This window comes from Oncorhynchus mykiss, chromosome 3, assembly GCF_013265735.2.
Source record: "Oncorhynchus mykiss isolate Arlee chromosome 3, USDA_OmykA_1.1, whole genome shotgun sequence".
Lineage (NCBI taxonomy): Eukaryota > Metazoa > Chordata > Actinopteri > Salmoniformes > Salmonidae > Oncorhynchus > Oncorhynchus mykiss.
Window position 1 is genome coordinate 35540954 of NC_048567.1, and position 23584 is coordinate 35564537.

The 23584-nt window shown below is 42.6% G+C and overlaps 1 protein-coding gene across 8 annotated transcripts in view; it reads left to right on the forward strand.

Annotated features, from left to right (window-relative positions):
- The window catches only part of ptprub (protein tyrosine phosphatase receptor type Ub), a 353002-nt gene that overhangs the window by 282859 nt on the left and 46559 nt on the right, over positions 1–23584 (forward strand). For 5 of the 8 annotated variants that reach the window (XM_036973945.1, XM_036973950.1, XM_036973953.1 and 2 more), the window contains exons 15-18: positions 5264–5293; positions 5464–5621; positions 13547–13734; positions 17496–17619. In XM_036973945.1, coding sequence (XP_036829840.1) covers positions 5264–5293; positions 5464–5621; positions 13547–13734; positions 17496–17619 — 500 coding nt within the window. The remainder of the gene's footprint in view (positions 1–5263; positions 5294–5463; positions 5622–13546; positions 13735–17495; positions 17620–23584) is intronic. The other 3 variants (XM_036973954.1, XM_036973956.1, XM_036973957.1) reach the window with 1 other exon arrangement.

Below are 23584 nucleotides of genomic sequence, written 5' to 3' on the forward strand. Positions count from 1 at the left end.
TTTATTATGAAGTGGAAATGTGTAGGAGCAACAATGGCTCAGCCACAAAGTTGTAGGCCACACAAGCTCACAGAACGGGACCGCTGAGTGCTGAAGCGCATAAAAATGGACTGTCCTCAGTTGCAACACTCACTACAGAGTTCCAAACTGCCTCTGGAAGCAACGTCAGCACAATAACTATTCGTTGGGAGCTTCATGAAATGGGTTTCCATGGCTGAGCAGTAAGCCTAAGATCACCATGCTCAGTGCCAAGCGTTGACTGTGTGTTGTAAAGTGTTGTAAAGAGTGTTGTAAAGCCCGCCGCCATTGGACTCTGGAGCAATGGAAACGCGTTCTCTGGAGTGATGAATCACGCATCACCATCTGGCAGTACAATGGACGAATCTTGGTTTGGCGGATGCCAGGAGAACGCAACCTGCCTGAATGCATAGTGCCAACTGTAAACTTTGGTGGAGGAGGAATAATGGTCTGGAGCTGTTTTTCATGGTTCGGGCTGGGCCCCTTAGTTCCAGTCAGGGACGTCACTAGGCCTATTTTTAAATATTCATTAGACCACCCTAAATAAATAAATATATTTTCTCTGTGATTTCTTTCTTTTTTTGTCAACCGTTCCCTCGCATCTTAAACTTCTTACTGGGCGTGCACTAGGACCTGGGGGAGGCTGCTGCTGCATGTGCTAGTGACTGTTAGGACTACTTGTAGCTAACATTTTGGTTAACGTTAGCTACTCCTGTGGCTTGAGACTGCTAGCTAACAGTAAACTGACAGGAAAAGGCTCTGACAGGACGAATTCATGCAGATAGGCTACGATGTGAATTTGTGGTATGTTAGAACAGAGAATTCACTACTATAGACAAACAATCATAATCAAAGCTTTGTTGACCAATACGTTTTTATTTGAGGTCTCCTGCTACAGTGTAACAGATGTTGCAAGCTAGCTAACCATTAACGTTGTCTTTCAAATTCAACATAAGTTATGTTGCGATATCTAATTAACGTTGTATTTAATGTAGTTTTGCTATCTGTGCCAGGCTATAAATGAGACAGATGACGTAACATCATGCACATGTCTTTTCATACTCAATTGCTTTCATTCAGTAGGCAATTGCAAAACAATTATCAGTAGGTCATGTGTAGAAAAGGTGACATAGTGTTGATCACAATGTCTTTGTATTATCCTCAATTTCTCAACTGTAGGCTAGCTAACAACTAACATTAGATGGATATACGGAAGTTCTTCAAGAGAGGCAGTGCCAGCAGCTCTGCCGAAGGCCAATCCAGCGAGAAAGGAAGATTTGACCAGTTCAAACAAACAAATTAAAACTTAAACTGATTAATCACCTATTAAGCCTTGAGTTATTGCAAATATGAGTTTAATAACAATACATGTCAAAACACAGACAGGAATGAGGGAAAGAAGCTGGAGCCTGACAGGGCTGAGAGAGCATGTCTGATGAAAGTTAGTGATAGAACAGTTGTTTAAGCTTTCAGTTAAGAGGGACAACAAACCAATCCAGAGAGGGAGGGAACACAAACCGATCCAGAGAGGGAGGGAACACAAACCGATCCAGAGAGGGAGGGAACACAAACCGATCCAGAGAGGGAGGGACCACAAACCGATCCAGAGAGGGAGGGACCACAAACCGATCCAGAGAGGGAGGGTCCACAAACCGTTCCAGAGAGGGAGGGACCACAAACTGTTCCAGAGAGGGAGGGACCACAAACCGTTCCAGAGAGGGAGGGACCACAAACCGTTCCAGAGAGGGAGGGACCACAAACCGTTCCAGAGAGGGAGGGACCACAAACCGTTCCAGAGAGGGAGGGACCACAAACCGTTCCAGAGAGGGAGGGACCACAAACCGTTCCAGAGAGGGAGGGACCACAAACTGTTCCAGAGAGGGAGGGACCACAAACTGTTCCAGAGAGGGAGGGACCACAAACCGTTCCAGAGAGGGAGGGACCACAAACCGTTCCAGAGAGGGAGGGACCACAAACCGATCCAGAGAGGGAGGGACCACAAACCGATCCAGAGAGGGAGGGACAACAAACCGATCCAGAGAGGGAGGGACAACAAACCGATCCAGAGAGGGAGGGACAACAAACCGATCCAGAGAAAGAAAGTAAGCAAGCTGCTGCAGCAACTCCTTCCAGAAATGAGAGCGATTTAGGTGACAAAGACACGGGGCCTAGACAAGTGAAGCTGAATAGCTACCCACACAAAAGTTTTTGTAAACAGAAAAGGGAATTTCAGCACTGCTGGTTTGGGTAGAGTACAAAAACGCAGCTTTCTTTTTGAATTTTTTTGGGGCAAAACATTACATTTGACTCTTGTCGGTAATGGCTGCAAAAATGTGAAAAAAGCTTTTTTATCTTTGGTGAACATGAGATGGTATAAACATACAGACAGTGTTGTGGCATGGCAAAGCTACCAGGCAATAAGCATTAATGGGAACATTGCTCAGATTTTAACATCTGCCCATGCTAGTGATGTTGCAGAGAGAAGGGAGTATCTGAGGAGAATTGTTGCGGTCACCTAAATGTTGGGAAGAATTTCTTTCTGTGCCAATGATGAATCTAGTGAAAGCATAAATAGAGGGATTTTTCTTGAGTGTATGGAGCTTTTGAATGAGTTTGACCCTTTCCTGCAAAGGTACAATACTCCATCAAATGTGACGTATCTCTCTCCATAATCTCAGAATTACATGATCGAATGCTGTGCTCAAGAGATTACGGACACCATTTCAGTTTCTTGGAGAATGTGTATTAGTTTTTCAGTATATCCCTAGTTAAACACAAGTTCAAACTTAGAATAGCGTTAGCAGAACTTGTACAGCTCTCAAACACTCACTGGGTGTACCAGCTGCGGTCCATAAATGCAGTCCTGGACACTTTAACTGCAATTGTTGATTGTCTATCTGCCATTGGATCCCCCATGGCTGTTGGTCTGATTGCAAAGTTTCATAAGTTCTACACCATGTATTTGCTACTGATGTTTCAGTGCCTTCTTTCTATAACTGAGGGATTACATAAATTCCTCCAGAAACAGACTGTAGACCTGGCTGAAGCTTGTTTTGGCAAACAAGCTGTATGTGACACACTGGTAGGCAAACGCACAGATGCATTTACAACAGAACTTTGACAGAACCAAAGCACTCTGTGAAATTCACAATATTCCAGAGGCAGATGCAGCAAGAAAGTGCAAACAAAGGAAAATGGGAGGTTTTATGGTGGAGACCTACTTGGGTTTAGGCACAGAATTGTCATGTTCCCAAACAATGAAAACAGAGTTGTTGCTCCCCTGCTTGGACAAGATGGATTCTCGACTGTAGATGCAGGTATGCAGCCCCAATTAAAAAAAATCGATACATAAAATAACTTGAGACATATTTTTCATAGGTCTAGATACACTACATGGCCAAAAGTATGTGTACACCTGCTTGTCGAACATCTCATTCCAAAATCATGGGCATTAATATGGAGTTGGTCCCCCGTTTGCTGCTATAACAGCTTCCACTCTTCAGGGAAGGCTTTCCATTTGCTTCCATTCAGCCACAAGAGCATTACTGAGGTCGGGTGCTGATGTTGGGTGATTAGGCCTGACTCGCAGTCTGCGTTTTCAATTCATCCCTAAGTTATTAGATGAGCTTGAGGTCAGGTCTCTGTGCAGGCCAGTCAAGTTCTTCCACACCAATCTCGACAAAACATTTCTGTATGGATCTCGCTTTGTGCATGGGAGCATTGTCATGCTGAAACAAGAAAGGGCCTTACCCAAACTGTTGCCACAAAGTTGGAAGCACAGAATTGTCTAGAATGTCATTGTATGCTGAAGCATTAAGATCTCCCTTCACTGGAACCAGGGACGTCACTAGAGATTCATGGATAGGGGGGCTAAGCCTTTTTTAGGGGGGTCTAGGCATTCTCCCCCAGGAATATTCTATCAAAATAAGGTTATTTTTGGTCAAGGTTGGCTAAAATTATAACCGTCTCATAGTTTCTGTGTGTAATGAACACGATGGGAGACAGAGAGCTGGTTTCAAGCGCAGGGCGCAGCAGGTGTTTATTGGTAAAGGACCACAGGAAGATGCAGGTAGCTGGGTCCAGGGGCAGGCAGAAGGTCATACACAGGGGGTCCAAAAAGGCAACAGTACAGGCAGGGAAAAGGCTAGTAACATCATCTAGGAGATCAGGCAATAGGTTGATAACAGGAAATCCAATAGACTAAAGTACAGGCAGGGAATAGGCAAAAGGCGTCGTTAGTGAGGCAGGCCAAAACTATCATACACGGGAGGATTAAATTAAGGGAGAGAGCGAGAGATGCAGGTCATGCTATACCATTAGAAAAAAACTGTATCATCCACAAAGGGGCAAAACTAAATTCAACTAATGAGCTAAATAAAATAATTAGGAATATCATCTGATAAAAAAGAAAGATCCCAAACAAATATTAGAACCTATATTAAGGAACTGCTTCTCTCTTTTGATGCTTATTTTGTGGGTGGACGCATCAAAGTGTACCTCCTATTTTTAAAGGTGGCAAAGCGGTCAATGACACTATTATGGCTTAGTGGCCCAAACACTCAATGGACATGGCTGCAAGACTTACAAGCCTTTTCTGACCCATTGTCTTACGCAATCAGGATTGCATATGGCGCAGTGCACTAAAGTACCTTTCACAGGAGCAGCTGCTCACAGGAATTGTGAGAGCAACGTGAATGATTTCATTCAGAGAAGGAAACATATCATCATCCAGGAGGTTATGCACAGCAAGCATATCTTTGGGAGGACATCCAGCCTCTCTTTTCCGGGCAAGAAAGTTTCTGGCCACCAACATCACTTGTCGAGTCTCAAGTCGAGTCTCAAGTCTTGTGACTCGAGTCCACACCTATGGCATCCACAACCCTGGAGAAGAAAGCAGCTAGTGCTGCTTGCCCCAACACATTATTCCAGATTACTCCACTAAGCCACCATGAAGTTAGCTCTTAGCGGTATGATTGCTACATTTGCTCTTGCAGGAAGCGACATGGTTTACTCGTTAAAGGGGAAAACAGTGACATTCAATTAGAGGCTGGCCTAGCTGCTTTAGCTGTGGTTTGGTCCTGTCACTATGTGGTAAATGCGTGAGTCACACAGTCCAAGCAGACGTTGCAGAGACTGTTGCCATTTTCACGTTAATGAATCCATCCCTTGGCCGGCATTTCTTGCATTTCACATCTTCTTTATCTTGATTTTTTTTTCTCTGCCCTCCCTCCCGCTCACTTGCCAGAAGGGACTACTACTCTTACTCTTACTATCCGTAAGTGACGCCACCCTCCTACCTTTCCATTGTTTTGCTAATCGATCATTCACATGCTTGTGCTCTCTGGCTGCCAATGAAGGGTTTGTGGCCAAATAAAACTGTTGCTCTCTCTATCCCCCTCGCCCTTTCCTCTCCCACTCCCTCTATCTCTCTCTATGTGTTTGTAGGAAGCCAGTGAACATAAATAAGACACCCATAACGTACCGTCAGGAGAAGAGTCACATGGGTTCGATGGAGCGCAGTTTCACTGACCAGAGTACTCTGCAGGAGGATGAGCGCATGGCCCTCTCTGCAGCACGCATGGCACACACCTGCAGCACGCGCAGTAAGACCCACACATACACAGGCATAAGCACACACACACATACACACCTGCAGTATGTTATTTCAAGTAAAAACTTGACACCAGTAATCAAACTATGATTAATTTGTGGAAATCCTGAGGTCTAAAGTTTTTCCCAAAATGTTCCCACAATATTGTGTGTGATCTTTATACCTCCCACAACATCCATTTAGTCTTAGAAAAGTTTCATATACCTCAGAAGCAGCTATACTCCCTGCAGCAGATCCACAGTCTAAAATAAGATAACAAGAAAAATAAAATTGCAAACAGATGTAAAGTGGAACACCTTCAGGCAAGAAAATGATTTGTGATTCTAGTCGTCTTCCTTCTCATCTCAATATCTTGAAATATGATGGTTCATAACAGAAAAGGAAAGAAATAATCTTGGTTTACATGTCCTGGGCTCAGTTGCATGCAGTGGTTCGTCCTTTAAAAGTTGCAGCATATACCACTTGCGTGGTGCCGCAAAATTCTATGGCAAGTTATTTAAGTGCCATTAATGCTAGTTTGATCACCAAATGGTATCTTTGAGAAACATTTGATAGCCTTCAATTGTGGCTTTACTAGAGAATTTTAAACCTTTTTTGTAAGAACATAGTATATGAGACTGATTTTAAGAAATGTTGCTTTATAAATGTTATGGTGTTTCTATTCCAAGAAAAATGACAAACCCTCAGAGTTTTTGTTAGGATGGAATGGAAAATATGGCGCTGTACAACAGTGCTGGGCTATTTAGCTAAAGACTCCCTGTGTCGTACGCGGGAGACCGGGGTTCAATTCCTCGACTGGAACGAAGGAGTTGGCTGTTTGTTCTTAATGGATTCCATATGTGTTATTTCATAGTTGTGATGTCTTCATATTGTTCTACAATATAGTAAAATGAAGAAAAACCATGGAATGAGTAGGTGTGTCCAAACTTTTGAGGCCATCAAGATGTTTTGGCTTGTAACGAATCTCTTTTTTGTCTGAGGAGGAGTAGGAAGGGTTGGACCAATATGCAGCATGGTAAGTGTCCATGTTAATTTATTAGACTGAACACACAAAACAAAATAACAAAGTGAATGGAAGAAACAAAACAGTTCTGTCAGGTGAATATACAAAACAGAAAACAACTACCCACAAATCGTAGTGGGAACACAGGCTACCTAAGTATGGTTCTCAATCAGAGACAACGATTGGCAGCTGCCTCTGATTGGGAACCATACCAGGCCAAAAGCAGAAATACAAAACATAGAACAAAAACATTGAATGCCCACCCCAACTCACGCCCTTACCAAACTAAAACAGAGACATAAAAAGGAACTAAGGTCAGGACGTGACATGGCTAGAGAATTTGATGATACTACAATGCAACAAATACAGTGGGGCAAAAAAATTATTTAGTCAGCCACCAATTGTGCAAGTTCTCCCACTTAAAAAGATAAGAGAGGCCTATAATTTTCACCATAGGTACACTTCAACTGTGACAGACAAAAGGAGAAAAAAAATCGTAGGATTTTTAATGAATTTATTTGCAAATTATGGTGGAAAATAAGTATTTGGTCTCACTGACAGGAAGCCTATCCCAGAGAGGCTAATTAGAGGGAGAAAAACCTACAGTCATGAGCACAATTATCAGTTTCTATTTAGGTTTATGTCGCCAATTCATTGTCAATTAGAGACACAGTAGGACCCAAAAACATACTCAGTGCTCTAGCTCCCCCTTGCGCTGGTCTGGAGCGATGAAGTGGTGACGCAGGGTACCGTGCTAAACCACAAATTACCTCTAAGTACCGCAGCATAATCGCAAAATTTATGGGGCAACCACTGTAAAACACTTTAAGTTAATTTCCCCCCTATCTTTTCCCTTACATTTTCCTTATCTTTAAGTCAGTTGCAACAAACATTTAAGGTTAAATGTTAAATTAAGTGAAAAAGTTAAGGGTGCCCATGAGGTCCCTTAGCTGCTTCATTCAGTATCGATGTAAATAGCATTTGTGGAGATTAATGTTGCCTTCATCTGCTCTGGTTACAAAAGGAAAACATCAATCAGCTACTGTAGTTCCTTAGCTAAATAATGGAAGGTGCACAATCCATGGCTAGAAAGCTAGCTGGCTAGTTATATTTAGCTGGGTGATTCTGCAACTTTGGGCACTTTGGCCCTGCAAGCTTTCAGAAATGAAACACCATTTTACCACTATTCTACTTGTCTTTGATTTGTCTAGAAATAATATCTGATAATGGCTGTGATCGTAGTATTCAGGAATGTACACTGCTCCAAAAAATAAAGGGAACACTTAAACAACACAATGTAACTCCAAGTCAATCACACTTCTGTGAAATCAAACTGTCCACTTAGGAAGCAACACTGATTGACAATACATTTCACATGCTGTTGTGCAAATGGAATAGACAACAGGTGGAAATTATAGGCAATTAGCAAGACAACCCCAATAAAGGAGTGGTTCTGCAGGTGGTGACCACAGACCACTTCTCAGTTCCTATGCTTCCTGGCTGATGTTTTGGTCACTTTTGAATGCTGGCAGTGCTTTCACTCTAGTGGTAGCATGAGACGGAGTCTACAACCCACACAAGTGGCTCAGGTAGTGCAGCTCATCCAGGATGGCACGTCAATGCGAACTGTGGCAAGAAGGTTTGCTGTGTCTGTCAGCGTAGTGTCCAGAGCATGGAGGCGCTACCAGGAGACAGGCCAGTACATCAGGAGACATGGAGGAGGCCGTAGAAGGGCAACAACCCAGCAGCAGGACCGCTACCTCCGCTTTTGTGCAAGGAGGAGCAGGAGGAGCACTGCCAGAGCCCTGCAAAATGACCTCCAGCAGGCCACAAATGTGCATGTGTCTGCTCAAACGGTCAGAAACAGACTCCATGAGGGTGGTATGAGGGCCCGACGTCCACAGGTGGGGGTTGTGCTTTACAGCCCAACACTGTGCAGGACGTTTGGCATTTGCCAGAGAACCCTAAGATTGGCAAATTCGCCACTGGCGCCCTGTGCTCTTCACAGATGAAAGCAGGTTCACACTGAGCACATGAGACAGACGTGACAGAGTCTGGAGACGCCGTGGAGAACGTTCTGCAGCCTGTAACATCCTCCAGCATGACCGGTTTGGCGGTGGGTCAGTCATGGTGTGGGATGGCATTTCTTTGGGGGGCCGCACAGCCCTCCATGTGCTCGCCAGAGGTAGCCTGACTGCCATTAGGTACCGAGATGAGATCCTCAGACCCCTTGTGAGACCATATGCTGGTGCGCTTGGCCCTGGGTTCCTCCTAATGCAAGACAATGCTAGACCTCATGTGGCTGGAGTGTGTCAGCAGTTCCTGCAAGAGGAAGGCATTGATGCTATGGACTGGCCCGGTCCGTTCCCCAGACCTGAATCCAATTGAGCACATCTGGGACATCTGTCTCGCTCCATCCACCAACGCCACGTTATACCACAGACTGTCCAGGAGTTGGCGGATGCCTTAGTCCATGTCTGGGAGGAGATCCCTCAGGAGACAATCCGCCACCTCATCAGGAGCATGCCCAGGCGTTGTAAGGAGGTCATACAGGCACGTGGAGGCCACACACACTACTGAGCCTCATTTGGACTTGTTTTAAGGACATTACATCAAAGTTGGATCAGCCTGTAGTGGGGTTTTCCACTTTAATTTTGAGTGTGACTCCAAATCCAGACCTCCATGGGTTGATAAATTTGATTTCCATTGATTAATTTTTGTGTGATTTTTTTTGTAAGCACATTCAACTATGTAAAGAAAAAAGTATTTAATAAGAATATTTCATTCATTCAGATCTAGGATGTGTTATTTTAGTGTTCCCTTTATTTTTTTGAGCAGTGTATATATTTTTGTCATTTTTCTCAGACAGCCATAAACAAATGTAATTTCCATCATGGCAATTTTAGTTGAAAATGAAATATCTTAAAACTAATTTATAACACATGTGTACATTAATTTGTATTGAATAATATTTTAAGTGATTATTAGTTTTTCTAATATTAATAATTCAACACAATGCCTGAATGTATAAACTGATTTTTTTTTATTTATCATGAAAAATGAGAGATTTCCACCCAATCTTTTTGAGAGATTATGATAAAGACCATATGATTTCCCTCTCTAAAACAAATCAATCAATGTCAATTATAAATGATATACTAATTTACCCCAAAAATATGGGTGTGGTGGAAATGACATCTATGTAAAAAAAAATGTTTTAAAATAAGTATGAAAACAATATTTTATTACAAACAGTTTGAACAACAACCATTGTTAATCTTTTAATTAATTGAAGACAAAGTATGTTTCCAAAAGTAGCTGATGGGCAGGGCTCAAAGAAGCAGGCCAGTGTTTTTGAGATATGGGCACAGATTGCAGGGGGGTCATTCGCATAGAAGAGCTCAATGAGCCAAGGCAAACTGTATAATTTGTGGTATATTCAACACGGGTCTGGAGGTTCACCTGCTTGTGAGATACACCAAAGTGAACTGCCTGTATTTCACTAGTGTAATTATACAGGTAGATCTTTGCAAAGTCAATATGCACAATGATCTCCTCTTTCTGGAGGTTCTCTTTTAATTCTCTGTTTGGAGTATTGATGTTGAATGGTGTACTTGTATTTCCCCCAACTTCTCTTTCAATCCTTTGAAGAAGTCCTCCAGTAGAATCTGCAGTGTTCCACACACCTTTTCTTTTACTGTCAAATGTACTGTGAACTTCTCCAAGTTTCCCTCTTGGTTTTTCCTTCTCTCTCTTCAGCTTTGTTTTTCAACTCAAACCACCATGTCTGCTCACCAGCAGATGTTGGCTCTTTTGCTTGGCAAAGGGAGCACTCTGTACATGCACTCTTTCTTCAGGTTCTCACAGCGCAAAGACTCTTTGTGATGCTGTAGTTTTACCGCCATGAGCCGCCGTGAGATGGAGGTTGGCATGGGTTTTGCAGAGGCATGTGTCCCTATCCTGGACTGTTGGCTTGACAACCCCAAAAGGATGTCTTCTGCAGAATTCACAGGACATTTTCATCTCTGAATATTCCCTCTTAAAATTCTGATAAAGGTTCTGAATTGTGCCATTCAAGAAGCACTACTGATTTTCTTCTTGTTCCTCATTAGTGTGTCCTTTTTCTCTGTTGTTGCTCTGCTGTTGTCATCATGTTCATAGAATCTAGTGATTTTCTCTTCTGTGGCTTTGTAATTATGTTACACTTTTTTTCCTGGAGTATTGAAGACTTGTTGGCCTGTTTTCATTTGCCCTTTGACCAGGCCATACTTTCTCAGGATGTTGCCTCTGAGCATTTTTGAAGCCATTTGTTTGTCCTTGGCATTGCAAACATGTTGTTATACTTTTGCTTTAACTCTGTAATGATGCCATTTTGAAACTATAAAATCCTTCGGAGTTCCCTTCATTTCCTGTTTTGTCTTTGGGGAATCTTGTCTCTCCATTTTCTTCATCAGTTGATCATACTTTATTTTGTATTTCTCAGCTTTCCGTAAAGTTTTATCAAGTTTGACATTTGTCATGCAAAGATCTCTGTTTTTGAGCGACCTCTTCCAAACCTTTTCCTTCCAACAAGTATCCGACTTCTCATTCCTGTTGCAGATGGTGAGGAAGGGGAATCAGGGGCAGGTAAGTTAGGGGTAGGTAAGTTAGAGGCAGGTATGTTGTCCTGATGCTCTGGCTGCAAGTCATCTGGTGACTGAGGTGGTGTGTTGCCTGATAGGTAGGTCTCATTGCAACTGTTCTCTTTCAAATATGTCTTCTATTCCGTTGGTTGCATTTCCATTTCCTTCCCTTGCTTCTTTGTTTTCGCTTTGTAAACTCAGAGATAGATTTCACTTCTCCCTTTTCTTTTTTTTTCCAGCATCTCTCCCTGTCTATTTGCAGATGTTCCTGGTATCGTATAGGATATTTATTTTTATTTTGTTTCTATGTCTGTGACCTCTGCTGTTTTATGTGGCATCTTTTAAAAGCAAAGAACAATACTACTTAAGTTTTTTCAACTTGTGCACACCTTGGAGCATTTTCTAGATTCAATTGATTTAAACCATGATTAAATAAACCAAAAGTAATAACATAATAGATGTTTGTAATTTTTGCCACGTTCTGTCATTTCCACCACTGTTAAGTTTGAGATGGAAATTACTTTCATGGAAATGACGCTTCTACAGTTTTGAGCAAAGAATAACAGACTGGTTAGCATGCTTTGGCTAGTATTTCGGCTAGCATAGAGTTTACACTAAATACATCATCTACATTTTTTCTCAAAATTCTACCACAAATGAAAGAAATTATAGCCTGTTTAAAAATGAATGACAATTAAAAAATATTCTCTCTACAAGCAATATTTAATTGACTCTTTCTCTAGTAGATAACATTATATAATGTGTAATTATTAATGTTTTCTCATAGAAAAACAGTAGAAACTCGAAATTTTGGGTCAGGGACAAGGGTAAAACAGGGAAATTGAGGTTTAAATTGCATAAAATACTTTGATATAGAGGTTTTAAAAAAACTGGGGTGATTGTAGTGAAAAAATAATAAAAATCCCCATAATTGACCCAGAGGACATAGCTACTCTGCAAGCTAGCCTTCAAACTATGGAAATATTTGAGGGACTCTATGCAACACCCTTAAACAATTCCATTAGGTAATGTAAAATTATTCCTTAAGGGAAACACTTAAGATGTTTTATACAACTGGGCCCTGATGTACTTAATAGTTAATCAAAGAGAGACTGGATGGTGTCATCTCAATCAAATATTACTACCCAAACAATCATATATAACAAACTAATCTCACTTTACTGTCAGCAACTTAAATAATACATACAATAGCTGGGTCCAATCTGACACATTCATTTTTCTATATACCTATAGCCTATGCAGTGGCGTTTTAGCATGTCAAACAACCCATTTTTTTCTCTAAACAATGCAAACGGTGCCCACAGAAGTTTAGGGTCCACTTAAAGCTGTCCCGAGAGTGGAGCTTATGGCTGACTTGATTAAATAAATATGGTTTCTATTGACTCCTTGTTGATTTGTGTAACTTGATAAGAACCACATTCTCTCTCAATAATAATGAATGTCGACATTAGTTTTCCCTTTGGAACAACACTCAAACATTATTACATTTATGTTCAGTAAATTCACAATGTTTGTTCTTATATAGTTCAGATAAATTCCGCAAGATGTTGAGGCCTTAACTTTACTCTTCTTTAAGTCACCACAGAAAGAGAGAGACCCAGACTCAGCTGTTAGTCTACAATTTGAAGTGTTTTAATAGGCCTAGTATGTGGTCTAAAAGGGAAGGACAATTCAATCATGAGGATCCACTTTTATAGACAATATACAGACGCACTGACAGCGCATTGTGCAAACAAAACAACCCTCGCAATATGAACTGGAATTACATTGGTCTATTACTGAACTTTTTGTTGAACAAAAGAGACTGTCAAGGAGGGGATACTATTATATAATGTTGTTGGGTCTGTAACTTACCATCAGCCTAGCTAATTATAACACACAATGTAAAAAGCAATTAACATTGCCTAAAATTATTAATAAGATGCTAATATTAATTATGGCAATGGCATATACGACGATAAGCAGTTAAGAGGCATGCTGTAATTTGGATTAGGACATGAGCAAGCTGAAACGGATGTAGCTTAATATGTCGCCTATTTGTTCAGCATTTTTTAAATTGACAGAGCGACATAATTCAGGTCATGGGCTGTTCTTACAGTATTCTCCCTGTACATCAAGTCAGAACCGTAGGATAAATAACGGGGGCACATAAGCAGACAATGAAAGCTCTTACAATATTCGATCATTACATCTCTCTAAAACAGGCTATACCACCTTTTGTGTGTAGCTCTATGCCTAACGGTGCCCCCTTCCTTTGTCCTCCTCTCACAGGTGAGCAGCGTAGCTCAGTGAACGAGTCCAGTAGTCTTCTGGGGGGTTCGCCGCGACGCCAGTGTGGGCGTAAGGGCTCACCCTACCACACTGGTCAGCTCCACCCTGCTGTGCGCGTGGCCGACCTTCTCCAACACATCAACCAGATGAAAACTGCAGAGGGCTACGGCTTCAAACAGGAGTATGAGGTAGGCAGTATGGGTTGTGGCTGATGTGCATGGTTGTGGCTGATGTGCATTTGGATGGTATAAGGGTGTATTGCTGGGGAAGGTGTGACAAAATAGAAGTTTGTAGTCATGTCATCATACACTGTTTAGGGTTTTAAAATGTAGAAATTTTCATAATTTACAAGTCAAAATTGTAGATAGTTAATAGTTAATAGTCAGATTGTGTGAAGTTATCACTCACATCCCAGTTCTTACAGACTGCAGAAATGTATGATCAGGGTTAAAATAAACTTCTTGGACCAAGTTGACTGTGAGACTATTAAATCATCATTGTCTGGAGCTCAGATAGCCCCTCTGTCAGAGTTGCTGTAGCAGTGTAGCTGATGAAGCCCCCTAATCCCCAGGTGTTCTCCAGACCAGGAGGCCCTTTGTTCCCCAGCCCAGTGACCGCCAATTGCCTCAGCATCGGGGGCTCGGTGGCTCCCAACCCCTGGCTGTCCTCCAGTACCACAATGATAAAAGAAGATCCTCTGTACTCTGGTTGGAGGACAATTCTAAATAGAGGCTTTTGGGCTTCACCACTGCTAAGTGGCTGTGGTGTGATGTATAGGATGCCACCAAGTTGAAAGTGTTCTTAAGTGGTGCATGGCACAACGAGGGAGACATTTTGTGAAATCATTGCCTACAATTAAGGAGAGAAGCCTTGGGGGACTTATAGGCTCTGTTCCAAACTTCTTTATGCATCAGGGAGTGTGTGTTAAGGAGAGTCTCGCTTGGTTCACTTATCTCCTGAGGGCTCCCAAGTGGTGCAGCGGTCTAAGGCACTGCATCACAGTGCTAGAGGCGCCACTACAGACCCTGTTTTGATCCTGGGCTGTATCACAACCAGCCGTGATCGGGACTCCCATAGGGCGGTGCACAATTGGCTCAGCATCGTCCTGGATAGGGGAGTTTGGCCTGGGTAGGCCGTTATTGTAAATAAGAATTTGTTCTTAACTGACTTGCCTAGTTAAATAAATAAAATAAAATATTTTGACATTCAGACTGTGGAATTGAATCTGTACTTTACCGTAGGTAGAGAGGGAAATGTTTTTGTTTTGGGAGAGAAGCAGAACTGAACCCACTTATTATTCCAGTACCTCTGTAACGGCTGATTTCCATGGCTCTCTGGATGCGTCGGGCCACATTTTGGAGGGCAAACAGCCCTGAAACAGTTGTCCCCAGTGGGGTACTTCTCCAGTCAACAGCAGACTCTGGGGTGAGCTACATCCCTGTCTGTTGCCTGTGGTTTCCCTGTCACATGTCAAGGAAAAGATAGAAAATATCTCACTCCCCAATTTCTCCCTGGCTACATGCTTGCTCTTCTGGTTCTGGAACTCCGCTTGTAGACTCATTAAACTGTCCCCCACAGGCAAAACTCTCCACAACAAAAATCTATATTCAGCTCCCTGTATTTTCTCTATCTATGTCTCTCTCCATTACAATTGAAAACAATGAGGACTATCGTGCTCTCCTGACCGCCTAGGCTTTATTTCCCAGTGGAATGCCAATGTAGGACATTCAGAGATATTGATCAGCTATCTGCAGTGCGTTGGAAGGGACTGGCATGTCTGAGCTGTGGGTGGACCTGTATTCCCACTGCAGTTACTTGCAGGTAAACACTAAGATGTAGAGAACTGAGGCATTCACTATGCTGTACAGGGCATCACCTTGAGGCAAAGCTTGAAAGGCATAATCGATCGATTTATTGTATGTCTAGATACAGTAGAGAAGGTTTGTGTGTGGAATGAAGTAAACACAACAAGAACTGTTTTCACCGATCACAGCCAAGGTTTTTGAATTGTGTCTTCAGGATGTTGACTTATACTGTCATTATGATTAGGAAAAAGGAACGTAGTCAACACCGGTGGGATGGTTGACATAGTGATATTGCACTGGGGGAGAAAAAAAGACAGCGATAATTTGAAACCACTGCAGCAAAATTATTCATGACACAGTTATGTAACGGCTCAGACTGTTCTTCACTGTGTCTCGTCTTTGTCTTTCATTCGAGTTTTCTCTTAATTTTTTGTGTGATCCTCAGAACCAATTAACCCCTCCCTGCAACACCCCCCCTAGACAGGGTTTGGGTGGTTACTCTCTCTCTCTGTGGGGAGCAGTGGGGTTGTAATCCCCTGCTCAGCATGCAGGCTTGGATTCACCCACAGTCCCCTCTGGTGGCTGAACAACCACAGGTGTGTGTGGGCGGGGACTTGGCCCCACATACTAGGGGAGAGGAGTAGCTGATGAGAGCATAATAGAGCTGGATCCCACTGCTGGGGTTGTCCTTGAGTCCGGAATGTCATGGGATGGCGATAGTGAAGCATGTTGATGAGAGGAACTTGTTGGAACAGAGTTGTGCATGGAGCCGTGACTAGCCAGAATGTATGGGATTCACTAGAGAGCGTCATGTTCACACACAGAGAGAGAAAATCAAATCAAATTTTGCTGGTCACATGCATATGGTTAGCAGATGTTAAGGCGAGTGTAGCGAAATGCTTTTGCTTCTAGTTCCGACCATGCAGTAATATCTAACAAGTTATCTAACAATTTCACAACAACTACCTTATACACACAAGTGTAAAGGAATTAATAAGAATATGTACATAAATATATGGATGAGCGATGGCCGAACGGCATAGGCAGGATGCAGTAGATGGTATAGAGTACAATATATACATATGAGTAATGTGGGGTATGTAAACATTATATCAAGTGGCACTGTTTAAAGTGACCAGTGATACATTTATTACATCCAATTTTTTATTATTAAAGTGGCTAGAGATTTGAGTCAGTATGTTGGTGGCAGGCACTCAATGTTAGTGATGGCTGTTTAACAGTCTGATGGCCTTGAGATGGAATCTGTTTTTCAGTCTCTCGGTCCTGGCTTTGATGCACCTGTACTGACCTGTACTCTCCTTCTGGATGATAGCGGAGTGAACAGGCAGTGGCTCGGGTGGATGTTGTTCTTGAGGATATTTTTGGCCTTCCTGTGACATCGGGTGGTGAAGGTGTCTTGGAGGGCAGGTAGTTTGCCCCCGGTGATGCGTTGTGCACTACACTCTGGAGAGCTTTGCGGTTGTGGGCAGAGCAGTTGCCGTACCAGGCGGTGATACACCCCGACAGGATGCTCTCGATTGTGCATCTGTAAAAGTTTTTGGTGACAAGCCAAATTTCTTCAGCCTCTGGAGGTTGAAGAGGCGCTGTTGCGCCTTCTTCACCACGCTGTCTGTGTGAGTGGACCATTTCAGTTTGTCAGTGATGTGTACGCCAAGGAACTTAAAACGTTCCACCTTCTGCACTACTGGCCCGTCGATGTGGATAGGGGGTTGCTCCCTCTGCTCTTTCCTGAAGTCCACGATCATCTCCTTTGTTTTGATGACGTTGAGTGTGAGGTTGTTTTCCTGACACCACACTCCAAGGGCCCTCAACCCCTCCCTGTAGCAAAGGCTCTTCCACACGTTCGGCATTATCAGTTAACGTGAACAGGTATTATCAGTTAGTCCGAATGGTCTTTGAAAAGCACTACAGCATCATGATGTATGTATTGGCTCACTACTTGACAGATATTGCTGCAATTATACCCACTCATTTTCTATTTCCCCCTTACTTCACTCAAACACAACTGACAACTGCAGATATAATGGTTTAGAAGAGACACATTGTAAATATGTTTGACACGATAGGGGAAGAGTGGTATTGGTAACAGTATCATTAACATGTACTTCCCTAAACCTCGACAGAGCTTCTTTGATGGCTGGGACTGCACCAAAAAGAAGGACAAAACTAAAGGGAGGCATGACACGTTGATGGGATGTAAGTCATCATGGACATGCCAGCCCTCTTGTGACGAAAGCACTGATCACCGTAAGCAATATTGTCAATCACAAATATGTGTTCTATTCTTTTGCCATGTAATTATTGATATGTGGGATCTTTTGGCCAGGTCTTCCATGTAAAATATATATATTTACCTTAGTGGAAGAACCTGAGCTAAAGATGCATATTATCAGCAAAAAAAGAAACAACCTCTCACTGTCAACTGTGTTTATTTTCAGCAAACTCAACATGTGTAAATATTTGTATGAACATAACAAGATTCAACAACTGAGACATAAACTGAACAAGTTCCACAGACATGTGACTAACACAAATGGAAAAATGTGTCTCTGAACAAAGGGGGGGTCAAAATCAAACGGTCAGTATCTGGTGTGGCCACCCGATTTGCAAGTTCTTGCTGGACACTCTTCCACCTGCAAGTTCCCAGACATTTCTGGGGGAATGGCCCTAGCCCTCACCCTCCGTTCCAACAGGTCCCAGACGTGCTCAATGGGATTGAGATCCGGGCTCTTCTCTGGCCATGGCAGAACACCGACATTCCTGTCTTGCAGGAAATCACACACAGAACGAGCAGTATGGCTGGTGACATTGTCATGCTGGAGGGTCATATCAGGATGAGCCTGCAGGATGTGTACCACATGAGGGAGGAGGATGTCTTCCTTGTAACACACAGCGTTGAGATTGCCTGCAATGACAACGAGCTCAGTCCGATGATGCTGTGACACACCGCCCAAGACAATGACGGAAACCTCCAAATCGATCCCGCTCCAGAGTACAGGCCTCGGTGTAATGCTCATTCATTCGACGATGAGCGCGAATCCGACCATCACCCCTGGTCAGACAAAACCGCGACTTGTCAGTGAAGAGCACTTTTTGCCAGTCCTGTCTGGTCCAGTGACGATGGGTTTGTGCCCATAGGTGGTGATGTTGCTGGTGATGTCTGGTGAGGACCTACAACAGGCCTACATGCCCTCAGTCCAGCCTCTCTCGGCCTATTGTAGACAGTCTGTGCACTGATGGAGGGATTGTGCGTTTCTGGTGTAACTCGGGCAGTTGTTGTTGCCATCCTGTTCCTGTCCCGCAGATGTGATGTTCCGATATACCGATCCTGTGCAGGTATTGTTACACGTGGTCTGCCACTGTGAGGACGATCAGCTGTCCGTCACAGTACGGACATTGCAATTTATTGCCCTGGCCACATCTGCAGTCCTCATGCCTCCTCGCAATATGCCTAAGGCACGTTAACGCAGATGAGCTCAGGCCCTGGGCATCTATCTTTTGGTGTTTTTCAGAGTCAGTGGAAAGGCCTCTTTAGTGTCCTGAGTTTTCATAACTGTGAGCTTAATTGCCTACCGTCTCTAAGCTGTTAGTGTCTTAACGATGTTCATTAATTGTTTATGGTTCATTGAACAAGCATAGGAAACAGTGTTTAAACCCTTTACAATGAAGATCTGTGAAGTTATTTTGATTTTTACGAATTATCTTTGAAAGACAGGGTCCTGAAAATTGGAAGTTTCTTTTTGTGTTTATATACAGGACCAGTCAAAAGTTTGGACACACCTACTCATTCAAGGGTTTTCCTTATTTTTCCCTATTTTCTACATTTTAGAATAATAGTGAAGACATCAAAACTATGAAATAACACACATGGAATCATGTAGTAACAAAAAATGTGTTAAATAAAAAATATATTTTATATTTGAGATTCTTCAAAATAACTTTGCCTTGATGACAGCTTTACACACTCTTGGCAGTTTCTCAGCCACCTTCACCTAGAATGCGTTTCCAACCGTCTTGAAGGAGTTCCCACAAATGCTAAGCACTTGTTGGCTGCTTTTCCTTCACTCTGCCGTCCAACTCATCCCAAACCATCTCAATTTGGTTGAGGTCGTGTGATTATGGAGGCCAGGTCATCTGATGCAGCACACCATCACTCTCCTTCTTGGTCAAATAGCTCTTCCACTGCCTGGAGGCGTGTTGGGTCATTGTCCTGTTGAAAAACCAATGATAGTCCCACTAATCGCAAATTGCGTATCGCTGCCGAGTGCGGTGGTAGCCATGCCTTGAATTTGAAATAAATCACAGACAGTGTCACCAGCAAAGCCCCCACACACATCACACCTGCTCCTCCATGCTTCACGGTGGGTACCACACATGAGGAGATCATCCGTTCACCTTCTCTGCGTCTCACAGCGATAGGAAACAAAAATCTCAAATATGTTCTCATCAGATCAAAGGACAGATTTCCACCAGTCTAATATCCATTACTCGGAAGTCTCATCCTCTTATTGGTGTCCTTTAGTAGTTGTGTCTTTGCAGCAATTTGACCATGAAGGCCTGATTCACACAGTCTCCTCTGAACAGTTGATGTTGAGATGTGTCTGTTACTTGAACTCTGCGATGCATTTATTTGGGCTGCAATTTCTGAGGCTGGTAACTCTAATGAATGTATCCTCTGCAGCAGAGGTAACTCTGGGTCTTCCTTTCCTGTGGCGGTCCTCACGAGAGCCAGTTTCATCATAGAGTTTGATGTTTTTTTGCGACTGCACTTGAAGAAACGTTCAAAGTTCTGATCTTCATGTCTTAAAGCAATGATGGACTGTCATTTCTCTTTGCTTATTTGAGCTGTTCTTGCAATAATATGGACTTGGTCTTTTACCAAATAGGGCTCTCTTCTGTATACCACCCCTACATTGTCACAACACAACTGATTGGCTCAAACGCATTAAGGAAAGAAATTCCACAAAGTAACTTTTACCAAGGCACACCTGTTAATTGAAATGCATTCCAGGTGTGCAAAGCTGTCATCAAGGCAAACGTTGCCTACTTTGAAGAACCTCAAAATATTTATTAAACACTTTTTGGGGGTTACTATATGATTCCATATGTGTTATTTCATAGTTTTGATTTTAGTCAGGTCTAAAGAAACATTATTATATAAAGAAAATGTATTTCAGATGAACAGAATATGAGTTGGCTTACTGTAGGCCTATGTTGTTTGGCTATCTTCCATGCCATATGCTGTAGACTTGTTCATTTAGCTGAGAAGATATGCCTATGTCCCGTGCCATTATTTTATTTGACATGATTTTATTGTAAGAAGAATATGATCAAACTTAGCTGAATAAAATGGAAAGGATATTTTTTCCAATACGGAGCGACTGTGCGTGTGAAGTGGCTATGTTGAGCGTAAAAGTGATAATTTCCTATATACTAGATTTAGTTATTTGTCAACTTTATTTGTGAATGAGACACACCTTAGAATGTTTTAGAAATCAAAACATTTATGACCTGCATGGTGCGACTATAGGCTATTCACTATTTGAGAAAGTACCAAAAAAAGCTTGCGCTCTGTTGCTTGCCTCATTCTGCACAGTTGTTCTCTCATCAATTAATCTTATTTTCACTCATCAGACTATATTCTCAATGTAATTTTGTCTTTATTAATATGCAAAACTAGTTTTGATTTAGAATTGCCCATTATCAAATGGGCAGGAATAGGGTGGGGTGAAAAATGACATGTCCTCTATGCACTCGATTAGCGAATTGAGGCCGCCCTTTCCCAAACGGATACTTCAGTTTTATAGCGGAGCATGTGCTTTGAGAAATACATTTAAGAACACTTATTTTATTCCACGCATTAACCACTGTTTGAGGAGCATACTCTCGCTTCCTGACTGGTGATTTTCTGCCAAAACTATGTATGCCATGGGCTCTCCAACCTTGTTCTTGCAGCTACCCAGTGCTTAATTTGGGTGTGAAATTTGTTTGGGAACATTGATAGTAACATGTTTTCGCAGCAAAACATATTTCACTAAACCGTTGACAGGCCGTCTGTGTACTCGAAAAAGGAATAATGGAAAGAGAAGTGGATGAAAACGTGAGACATGCTGTATAGATAAATGTAATGTCACCCAATTAAATTATTTAAATTATAAAAAATCCCCTATTTATTACTAGACTATTCAAATCCAAATTCGCTGATTGTAGGCTAACTGTTAGCTGCCCTGCATAATCAATGAACCAACAGTATCGCCTAGGGCTATACATTCTCTCCCAGACTCATGGATAGATATTTTGGAGCGTAGCACAAGGTAACCAGGCTTGGCTTGGCCTTAAACAGTTGCATAAGCTCTAATATTCAAATGGTGGTTTGAATTAATCATCACCTTAGAAAGTGCAGTCCATTACATGGTGTTAGGCTTTGAAACAACATCCACAACAATGTTTTCCGCTCAGATTCAACCTGCTGTTGGACTTCTTTAGCTGAGTTTTAAAAGTATAGGTATACTGTTTTGATGATAAGTGTTTGTGATTTTCAATTGCATTTGCTTTTATTTCAGAGTAGTTAGAGGGAAAATAGTGCCCTGAGTACCAGGCCATTAGGACCTGATGGTAGTTAGCAAGTTGGGTACTACCAAAGCATATCCAGAGTGCATTAAAGGAGATTACCGTGACTGAACGGTCACATGGAGTTTTACTGCGGTCATTGTCGCAACAGCCCTATCTGTGACCAACAGAAGAATATCTGTATTCCCAATCATGTAAAATCTGTCAAGGCTCAGGAGAAGACCCAGATGCAGATAGTAACAAAAGTTTATAAAAAAAATAGGGGGGGGCAGGCAAACTACAGGTCAAGGGTGGGCAGAGGTCAGTAATCCAGAGCAGAGTCCGAAAGGTCCAGAACGGCAGCCAGGCTCAGGGTCAGGGCAGGCAGAGGTCAGTAATCCAGGGCGGTGTGACAAGGTACGGAACGGCAGTCAGGGTCAAGGCAGGCAGAATGGTCAAAACCGTGAGAACTAGAGAAAGACAGGAGCATGGGGAAACCTGCTGGTAGGTTTGACGAAACAAATAGAACTGGCAACAGACAAACAGAATACATATATAAATACACTGGGGATAATGGGGAAGATGGGCGACACCTGGAGGGGGGCGGAGACGAGCACAAAGACAGGTGAAACAGATCAGGGTGTGACAAATCCATAGACTAGGGCCTAATTTACGTATTTCCATTGACTGATTTCCTTAGTGTTGGTCCCATGTTGACATGAGCTGAAATAAATTATGGCAAAACAAGCTTATTTCTCTCGAATGTTGTGCAAAAATTTGTTTACATCCCTATTAGTGAGCATTTCTCCTTTGCCAAGATAATCCATCCACCTGACAGGTGTGGCATATCAAGAATCTGATTAAACAGCATGATCATTACACAGGTGTACCATGTGCTGGGGACAATAAAAGGCCACTCTAAAATGTGCAGTTTTGTCACACACCACAATGCCACAGTTGTCTCAAGTTTTAAGGGAGGGTGCAATTGGCATGCTAACTGCAGGAATAGCCACCGAGCTGTTTCCAGAGAATTGAATGTTAATTTCTCTACTATTGGCTGCCTCCAACATCATTTTAGAGAATTTTAGAGAAGGCAAATGCTCACCTTCGATGGCCACTGGCACGCTGGAGAAGTGTCCTCTTCACGGATGAAGCCTGGTTTCAACTGTCCCGGGAAGATGGCAGACAGCGTGTGCCCGATGGAGGTGGTTGGGTTATGGTATGGGCGTGCATACATTATGGAAAATGAACACACTTGCATTTTATCAATCACAATTTGAATGCTCAGAGATACCGTGACAAGATCCTGAGCCCTATTTGTCATGCCATTCATCCACCCCCATCACTTAATGTTTCAGCATGATATTGTATGGCTCCATTTCGCAAGGATCTGTACAGAATTCCTGGAAGCTGAAAATGTCCCAGTTCTTCCATGGCCTGCATACTCACTAGACATGTCTTCCCATTGAGCATGTTTGGGATGCTCTGGATTGACGTGTAGGACATCCTCTTCCAGTTCCCGCCAATAACCAGTAACTTCGCACAGCCATTGAAGAGGGGTGGGACAACATTCCCCAGGCCACATTCAACAGCCTGATCAACTCTATGCGAAAGAGATGTGTTGCATTGTAACAGGCAAATGGTGGTCACACCAGATACTGAC